The 10,230-nt window shown below is 38.2% G+C and overlaps 1 protein-coding gene across 1 annotated transcript in view; it reads right to left on the reverse strand.

Moving 5' to 3' along the window:
* Positions 1 to 8,407, reverse strand: part of LOC131062669 (uncharacterized) — a 29,437-nt gene extending 21,030 nt beyond the window's left edge. Inside the window, exon 1 of the mRNA XM_057996377.1 lies at positions 8,221 to 8,407. Coding sequence (XP_057852360.1) covers positions 8,221 to 8,407 — 187 coding nt within the window. The remainder of the gene's footprint in view (positions 1 to 8,220) is intronic.
* Between the last annotated feature and the right edge of the window lie 1,823 nt (positions 8,408 to 10,230).

Genomic DNA, 10,230 nt, shown 5'->3' on the forward strand with positions numbered 1-10,230 from the left:
AGGACGCATGGACCTTGGGGTGAGGACACCAAGGATAAAGGAAAGAAAACTATTGATATAGATGACATTATACCTAAACCGGACCCCTTGGTCAATTAAGAACCCTTTGTAAAGGCCATTAAGGCTTTGAATACCAAAGCTTTTGAAGGATTGCCATATTTTAGTGGAAGGATGGACATTGACACCGTCATGGAATGGATTGAGGGTATGGAGAACCACTTTGAGTGTGAGTGAGTGACAGAAGCTCAAAAGGTTAAGGTTACCAAATCAAGACTAAGGGGAGCAGCGTTGACATGGTGGAAGTACCTGCAAGAAGAGATAGTTAGCATGGGGAAGCTACCTATTGCAAATTGGAAGGCCATGGTGAGTAAGATCAAGGAGAACTACTTACCAAAGGATTATGAAGTCCAACTTCATAAGAAGAGATAGGGATTGAAGCAAAAAGACCTTGATGTGACCTCCTACACCGAAGAGTTTCGAAAGCTTTGTCTTAGATCCAAAGTCCAAGAACAGGAATCTATCAAGGTGGCTAGGTATCTAAGAAGCCTAAAGTGGAACATTCAAGAGGAAATAAGCCTATGGACTCCCACCATTATCCAAAAATGTCATCAGCTTGCTACCAAGGTGGAAGAGAGGATCAAAAGGAAAGGAGACTCTAATAACAGGGGTAGAGGCAGAAGTAGAGATAAAATGAATCATCGAGGTGGTTACCAAAGCAAGGAAAATGAGCAAAGGAACCAAGGAGAATCCAAGTTGATTGAACATAGCAGTGAAGCCAATCTTAGAGGAGACCATTCTAGAGGAAGAGGGGCACAAGGGGATCCAAGTAGGGGTAGAGGTACTGGTAGTGGTAACTCCTACTTTGCAACTATGAAATATTACAACTATGGTCAATTAGGACACCTGGCCTGTAGATGCCTTGACAAGCCTACCTCATCAAACAATGGAAAGAGGGTTGCTTATGCTCATGAAGACACATCAAGTAGAAAGACACCTGAGGTGGACCATATTGAATCAGAGATTGGAGAAAATATGATGTTCAATAGGGTCTTGATAAGACAATCAGTTAAGAATGAACCTAAGCATAGGAGAGCATTGTTTAGGGTGAGATGCAAGATCCTTGGAAAGGTTTTCAAGGTGATAGTTGATTCAGGGTCAACTGATAACATAATTTCAGATGAGGCAGCCAAGAAGTTGAAACTCACAAGGTGACATGGTTGAATCAAGAGCAGAGTGTGCTTGTCAATGAATAGACTTGGGTAGAGTTCTCTATTGGAGGATGCAAGGATAAGATCCTTTGTGATGTGTTACCCATGGATGCCTATCACCTATTGCTAGGTAGACCTTGGCAATTTGATAGGAAGGTGATCTATGATGGAGAGGAGAACTCCATTTCCTTCAAGAAGGATAGCAAAACCTTTAAGATTCAGTCTTTGATAGAGAATGAAGAGGGAACCTCAACAACACCTAGTGTCTTATTGGCTACTGGTAAAGAGTTATTACACTTGCTACATGAGGAGGAGATAGTGAGGTGTGCCATCTTTGTGAAGCCAAAGGAGGAGGAAGACAAGTTGCAGGTAGAGGTACCCAAGGAGGTAAAGTAAATGTTGCAAGGGTATAAGGACATAGTGAGTGATGGAGCACCTGCAGCACTCCCACCAAGAAGGTCTATAAGCCATCAAATAGACTTTGTTCCCGGTGCATCCCTACCTAATAAAGCTGCATATAAGCTCACCCCTGACCAAAACAAGGAGGTGGCAAGGCAAGTGCAGGAGTTGTTGGAACAAGGACTAATCAAGAAGAGCATCAACCCATGTGTAGTCCTGGTAGTGCTAGCATCAAAGAAGGGAGGCAAGTGGAGAATTTGCACTGATTCAAGGGAAATCAATAGGATCACCATAAGGTACAGATTTCCTATTCCAAGAATAGAGGATCTGATGGACTGTTTAGGAGGTGCTATGTATTTTACCAAGTTGGACCTTAAAAGTGGTTATCACCAGATTAGAATTAAGGAGGGTGATGAGTGGAAGACTGCTTTAAAGACCACAGAAGGATTGTATGAGTGGCTTGTGATGCCATTTGGACTCACCAATGCCCCAAGCATCTTCATGAGGTTGATGAATGAGGTGTTAAAGGACTTCACAGGCAGGTTTGTGGTGGTGTACTTAGATGACATACTCATGTATAGCAGAACCAAAGAGGATCACCTTGAGCATTTGAGGTTAGTCCTAGAGAGGTTGCATGAAGAGAAGTTGGCAATTAACCTAGAGAAGTGTGACTTCTTGAAGAAAGAGTTGGTCTACTTGGGATTTGTGGTGTCTAAGTGAATCTTGACGATGGATCCAAGAAAAGTGGAGGCAATCTTGAATTGGCCTACCCCTAGAATAGGGACTGAAGTTAGGAGTTTCCATGGTTTAGCTCAATTATATAGGAAGTTTGTGAGGAACATCAGTGGCATATGTGCACCAGTCCTTGACACCATAAAAGGAGGCCTTAAAAATAAGTTCAAATGGACTGAACCGGCTGATAAAGCATTCCAATTGTTGAAGCAAGAAGTAGCCACAAAACCCATCCTACTCTTACCTACTTTTGACAAGCTATTCACTTTAGAGTGTGATGCAAGTGGAATTGCAGTAGGGGTGTATTGAGTCAAGAGGGAAGGCCTGTGGGATTCTTCAGTGAGAATCTTAATAAGGCAAAGAAGAAGTACTCAGCCTATGACCTAGAGTTGTATGCACTAGTTCAGTCTCTCAAAAAGTGGAGGCATTACCTACTCCCAAAGGAATTTGTGGTGTTCACAGATAACCAGGCTTTGAGTTACATTAACACTCAAGAGAAGCTTAGCAATAGACATTTGAAATGGATGGAATACCTCCAATCCTTCACCTTCACCATTAAGCATAAAAAGGGGCAACTCAACAAGGTGGCAGATGCTTTAAGCAGGAAGTTGTTGACAGTTCAAGAGTTACAGTTGCAGAGCATAGGAATAGAAGGTTTCAAGGACCTCTATGAAGGAGATGAAGACTTCTCATCAGCCTACAAGGTTTGCAAGGAGTTTGAGAATCATTTTCATGGTGAGTATGCATATTACACTCTCCAAAATGGTCTCTTGTTCAAAGGTAATCAGTTATGTGTGCCTAGAGGATCCATGAGGGAAAACGTCATCCAAGAAAAACACAATGGCAGTCTAAGTGGACACTTTGGAGTCAACAAAACTTTGGATCTAGTACAGAGGTACTACTATTGGCCCAAGTTGCCAAGAGATGTGAAAAGGTATGTGGAGCAATGTGGTGTGTGTCAAAGGGAAAAAGGAGGATCCAGTAATGCAGGCCTCTATCAACCACTACCGGTCCCAAATAGGCCTTGGGAATGTGTAAGCATGGACTTTGTAGTAGGACTCCCCAAGACAAAGATAGGTGTGGATAGCATCTATGTGGTAGTAGATAGGTTTTCCAAGATGAGCCATTTCATTCCATGTAGAACTACACATGATGCTAGCTATATTGCACATCTCTTCTTTAAGGAGATTGTAAGGATTCATGGACTCCCATTAAACATTGTTTCGGATAGGGATAGCAAGTTTATGGGCCATTTTTGGAAAACTTTGTGGAGGAGACTAGGACCTAATTTATCATTTAGCTCATCTTACCATCCACAAACTGATGGTCAAATTGAAGTCATTAATAGGGTGTTAGGCAACTTGTTGAGGTATCTAACCAAGGAGTATGGGAAGACATGGGATCTAGTCATTCCACAAGTGGAGTATGCCTACAATGATAGTGTAAATAGGACAACTGGAAGGAGTCCTTTTGAGGTTGTCTATGGTAGACACCTAAGGGGAGTGTGTGAACTCGAGGAACTTGGTTCCATGGAGATGAAGAGTGGTCAAGCAGAGGATTTCACTCATACCATCAAGGAGATCCAAGAGCAGGTCAAGAAATCCATCCTAGAATCTACTCAAAAACTGAAGGCCAAAGTGGATGAAAGAAGGAGAGAGGTTCAGTTCAAAGTGGGTGACTATGTGATGGTCCATCTGAGAAAAGCTAGAATGCAAAGTGGCAAGCGTACTAAACTAAAAATGAAGAGGGTAGGACCTTGTAGAATTTTATCAAAATATGGTGAGAATGCCTACAAGGTTGATCTTCCTTCAGACTTAGCCATTTCACTAGTCTTGAATGTTGTTGAACTGATAATGTACAAGGGTGAAATAGCAGGGCACTGAGAATCAAGCCAAAGTACTACAAGACTTGGATGTCAATGCCTTACCTCAAGTGAAGCAGCCCATAGCAGAGGAGATCTTGGAGTCAAGGGTGAAGAAGTCTACTAGACACTAGGTCTACATGGAGCACTTGGTGAAGTGGGCAGGTCAACTTGTGTTAAAGAGAGCAGCTTCAAGAAGCTTGGCATTGATTCGGCTCTTCTCACTCCCCTAGTTCCTTAGTTTGTTGCAGAGGGGGAGTATGGTGTAGGATCACCATTCAAAGGGCTCCCACCATTTGATTTTGTTTTGTTATTACTTCTTTAAGAAGCCATTGTAAATATAAGAAGAGCCATGTACTCATTGGTCTTATTTAGGTCCTAGTTTAGGTCCTAGTTTAGGTCCTAGGTTCATAAGTCTAGGTTGAGTTTTCTTATTGAGTAGAGGGTATGTGTGCCTTTGATGTGTTTAGAGTCCTTATTATCATGGTGGTGTCCATAGGATAGCCCAATGTGGTCCTAGGAGTCAAGAAAAGCAACATTGAGAAAGTTGCTCAAAAGTTGCAAAAGTTGCATGAAAACTTTTCAAAGTTGTCAAGCAACTTTTCCACCTAGTGGGTCAAAACCCTTAGCTTAGCGTGGAAAACCCTAATGTGGGCACATATACCAAGGAAAGGGTACTATATGTAGTTGCAAACCCTAAGATGATGGGTTGGATGTTAATTTTGTACAGCCCAAGGAAAGTGACTTGACTGTGACTGTAATTTTCTTGCCAGTCAGCACTAGTGGAGGAATGAAGGATTGATAATGGATTGATCTTCAAAAAAAACTATGTTGAGACTCTTATATGGTGTATATACCTTCATTTTGAGCATTTAAGTTAGGTTTTTTTTTTCAGGTGTTGTGTGTTTGTAAATATTTTGTAAACTTTCTTCTCACTATCCAGTTTTGGACTGGTTTGTGTCAATGGGTTGACAACTCCTTTCCCCATTGTGGAATCACCATGAAACCATGTGGAATAGGAGTACAGACCCTGTACATTACTTCAAAGCAAGAAAGGCCCTTGAAGATGCAGGGAAGCCAACCAAAGACCCACTCCTAGGCGAGACTAGATAGTGCCCGGTTAGTAAGGGTTAAAGTTACAGAGGTCCAAGAGAGCAAGGAAGGTCAGAGGAGGATGCACCCTTTGGAGGAGTTGTAGTGGGGTGTGTGGAGAAACATTAGTGAGAAGGAGGAGCTTCCACCAATCCAGAAAAGGTGGTAAAAACATCAAACCAACACTATGACCCTGGCAGGCCTAAAAAACCCTCTTTAAAACCCTTAAAAATCTCAAAATTCACCTAGGGTAGTGTACGGACACTTGGAGGCCCAAAACTAGAAAAATCCTTGAGCCCTTGCCAAATGAATAGTAGTTCTTTTGGGAAGTTTCACAAGTATATGCATCATCTGCAAGAGGGAGCCCTAAAAGTCTGGATAGGAGGCCTAATTGGGCACATTCCTTGTAGCTCTATTTTGTAGGAAAAAGACAAAATAGTGAAATTGGTAAGGGGTTCGGAGGTTGAAACCTCTTGGGGGAACATGAATGGATGGAAAACTATGTCTAAGACCTATCCTATCCTTGCTAGGACCTAAGAAGATGTGGGACAAACCAAACCCTTATTGGCCTAAGTAAGGGTTCTTTGAATCTCATGAGTAGGTGAGACCTTAGGAGAAGTAATTCAAGTTTTTGGTGGGTGGATTGGCCAAGGTCAGGGGATTCCAGAAGTAGGGGAAGTCCTAGAGACCCTAGGGTGTGGTTAGAACACCTGGTTATCCAAGGAAACGATCTAAGAGCATAGACTAGGCTAGTCCATCCCATACCCTATCTCATCACAAAAGTACTTCATATCTTTTCTTCATTGGTGCCTCAAATGGTGGTCCTGGTTCTTGGACCACCAAAATTTTTGTATAGCCAAAAAGGTTAAGAAGAAATATCTCTATCTTAATTATCGTGCCTTCATCTCATGTCTAATTAGCTTGCTTGACTTGCCATGTCAAGAACAAACCTCGATGGATGGTATTCTCTTAGTTACCAGCAAAGGTATTTTATTATAGGATTAACTCCTCATACTTGATTTGATTAGGGAAATTATTGCGTTTAGGTTCCAATTGAATGGTAACCTCATAAGTAATATTGATCTAAATTCCATTATTAAACACCCAAATATACTTTCATATAAATAAATAATTTTAAAATTTCGTAGCCTTTGGGGTCTTATTATGCCATAAACATTATGACTAATAAGTTTCAAATTTCAGGGCTTTTAGTGACTCTTGGAACCCCTTGAATTGATATATGTTGATTTGTTGGTTTACAAGAATTTTCACTTATGTTTCACTTAGTTATTTCTCAAGTTTCCACCTAGGTGTTATACTTTGAAGTTATAATTTGGTTAAACTAAGTTATGAATGTAGCCCATGTTCACTAGTGTATGAACCTAGGGCTCTAATACCAAAATGTCATGCCCAATCTTTTTGGGCAAAAACACAACTACAAATTTTTTCTTTTTGGACACTTAATTACATGCAACCCATACCTAAATAGTTGTGACAACTTAACAAGTTGTTCCAACAAAACCTTAATAGATAATAAATTGGGTTTCTAAAGTGAGTGATGAATTAAGATTTAACTAGAAGCCTTAGGTTTCGATAAAACTCCTAGACGGAAGAATTAAAATATTACTTACGTAATAATTACGATAACTCCAACTATCAAGTGGAACAAATTGATTTAAAAAAAAGGGACAATAATAAATTCACTCAAATGTCCTCTCCATTTTAGTTGCGAAATATAATACTTAATTAGATAAAATTCTACTACATAGACATTAATATAATTACTTGATTCAATAATTATTCTTCCAGGTAGAGGTATATCAAGCATTCCCCAATACATTTCTATTGTAATCCTCTTCATTTATAACTTAATTAATTCTTAAATCTATTAATTCAATATTATCACGATTTCAATGTATTAATATTAATTATTAGAGCAAATAAATTTAAAGTGCCAAACGTTATTATAATAATTAAATTATCAAATAGAAAGTTTCGCTTGGGATAAATAAATCCACAAGATCAAGTTCATTGGCTTATTTTAGAAATATATATAAATCCACTACAATATCCTCTTTCAAATAAACATTTAATAAACTATATTAAATCCCTTCGTTTAATTATAAATATCATTAAAAATATCTAAAAAGTATTTATATAACTTAAATCAAATTGCAATATATATATTAATCCTCCAATCAATAGGTATTAGATATTTAATACTCATCATTTAAATTACCTCTAGATTTTAAATTTAATCATTAAATTTTACGGGAACCCGTCAATAAAACCCTTTTTTTTTAATAATTTTACTCAAAAGAGTATATTGATTTCCCTATAAATTAATCACTTCCCAAATTTGATAAATAATAATATTCAACAATAGACATTTAAAAAAATACATCTTAAGCTAAATTTTAATCACCATACTTATTTACACTTTTCATTAATAAGCTTTCAAAATATATTTACCCAAATATGATAATAATAATGCTATAAAAATAATTCATTATATTTTCCATTAAAACTCCAAACTAACCTACTAACTAAATAATAACTTAAGTTAAATGGATAATTCTATTTGAAATACTTAGAGGAACATTTTCCCTCCTCTTTTCTCATTATTTAATAATTTATAATTTTTTTTAAAACCCTAACTAGGGTTTGTTTTCCTTAAAACTTATCCCTTAAATCTTATAATTTTCAATATCTAACCCTAACCCGAGATTGGGTTAGGGCATATCATTTTTTCTAACATATTTTTCCTTGTGTGGAAAGTGTGTGTGTGCAGGTGGGATGGCTCGGAGGGCCGAAGAGGTGGCAATCTGCAGAGAAAAAGTGATAACATAGGGGCCAAGGAGGTTTTTCTTAACCCTCAACCACGTTATTTGTTTTAAGGGAGCCAAGACAGGGAGCCGCGACGCTCACCAGTGAGATGCCCCACTGGGTGGGTCGCGGCCCATGCAGCGGCCTTGGCCACTGTGTGGGTCACGGCCCACATAGTGGGGTTGCGGTCCCCTTGGTGGCCGCGACACCCACAGTGGGGTCGCGGTCCCCTTGGTGGTCGTGGCGCCCACGGTGAGGTTGCGGTCCCCTTGGTGGCTGCGGCACCCATAGTGGGGTCATGGTCCCCTTGGTGGCCGCGACGCCCACAGTGGGGTCTACCAGACCCCAAACTTGCTCGAAGGTTTTTATTTAATATTTTTTATTTTTTATTTTATTAGTTTATTTCAAACGCTTTTTAAATAACTATATATATATATATATATATAAGTTTGGACAACAGGCTGCATAAAAATATAAAATAATCAGAGTACTAAAGTAAAACAAATGCATTTTTAATTCCAGCTTAATAATAGTCTCTCTTTATTTTTATTTTTATTTGTAAGTATAAAACTCTTTTTTTTTATATATGTATTTGTAAATCTACATTTACCCTTATCTTAGAGCCAGTTATTTCAATAGAAACAGATTAGATTAAATTTTATTTTCTATTATTGCATATAATTTTCTTTTGCTTCAAAAGTAACAATACTTAGATTTATTTACTTTCCACTAATATGTAGAAACTGCAATTTACTTTCTCTAAAATCCATTTAAACAATAAACAGCAAGATATAATGTATATCTTTCTCTTTAGCAAAGGCATATAGTTAACTTTAGAGTTAGATTGATTTTCTAGATTAATTTTCTGCAATATTTAAAAAGAAACAAAAATGACAGCTTTAAATAATTTACAGCAACATCAATATAGCCTAAAATTCATTTAAAACTATATCATCAAGTTGAATGCAACATTTAATGTTCATACTAAAACCTGTTTATCTGTATTTGTATTCGAAATAAATAAATCACTAGGGATAAATATTTACTTTTATCATACTAACATTCCAGCTTTTCTAATTACTAATATCTCCATTTAACTTTCTGCATTTTATTTTTTTTGTTAAATAAATGACAGAGATAGATAAATGATAGATTTCAATATGAGACAGATGTAAATGTTGGCATACTATGAACCAGTATGATGACTTGATGATATTGTATGTTGCCATTAATATCAATACCCTAAAGAGTGAACCGGTATATTGAAGTAAGCAACTCGCAAGAGAACCAGTATGATGTTGTGAACCGGTATATGTGAAATAGTGAAGCGGTATGTTGGAGTGAGAACTGGAACTGGTATATGGTATGACTACCGGTTGGCAGTCTCGGCCTCGGGGTTTCCGGCTGAAGTGTTTCAAGCCTGTGTGATTCAACAAATGACATTGTGTGATGAGTTAGCATTGTAACAAAGAATAGATCGAATTGCTATGTCAGCCTTGTGCACGTGAAGAAGCCTGCATAAAGGAGATTTCTCCTATCTACCTCGGGAATGTGCAAAATCTGTAAACGGTGAAAATGCATGACAGGTTATCAGCTGCCATGCAAATGGTGGAGAATGAATGATGGTGAATGTCTTGAGATCGGTTTAATGCAATGTGCTCAACGGTCAAGATTGAACTATTTGAATTGTCTAAACCTAAATGTTTAGGGTTTAGGGTTTTGCTACCGACCTATCTATTCCGTATAAGCTTGATGTTGTGTTTCTTTTTGAGGTTGTTGGCAAATGTTGTATATGTGTATCCAAGTAAAGAGATATGTGATTCTTGCCAAACCAGAGGAGTGAAGTGATACCTGTAGAGTGTGAGTGTAGAAGGAGAAAAGGAACTAAAGTGGATTTGTTTTGGCATTGAGTGCCATTACCAGATCATTGTAATACCTGTTGATCTTTAATCACTTCAACAGTTGGAAATCCCTTAATAGGGTAGCCTTAACCGGCTTGGTGTAAATCCTTTAACAGGGTGACTCAAAACCATTGAGTTCTGGAAATCCTCTAACAAGGTAACCTTTAACAAGGTTCAACCCTTAACTGGGTATTCTAGCCATCCCTTAACC

This window comes from Cryptomeria japonica, chromosome 3 (genome assembly GCF_030272615.1).
Source record: "Cryptomeria japonica chromosome 3, Sugi_1.0, whole genome shotgun sequence".
NCBI lineage: Eukaryota > Viridiplantae > Streptophyta > Pinopsida > Cupressales > Cupressaceae > Cryptomeria > Cryptomeria japonica.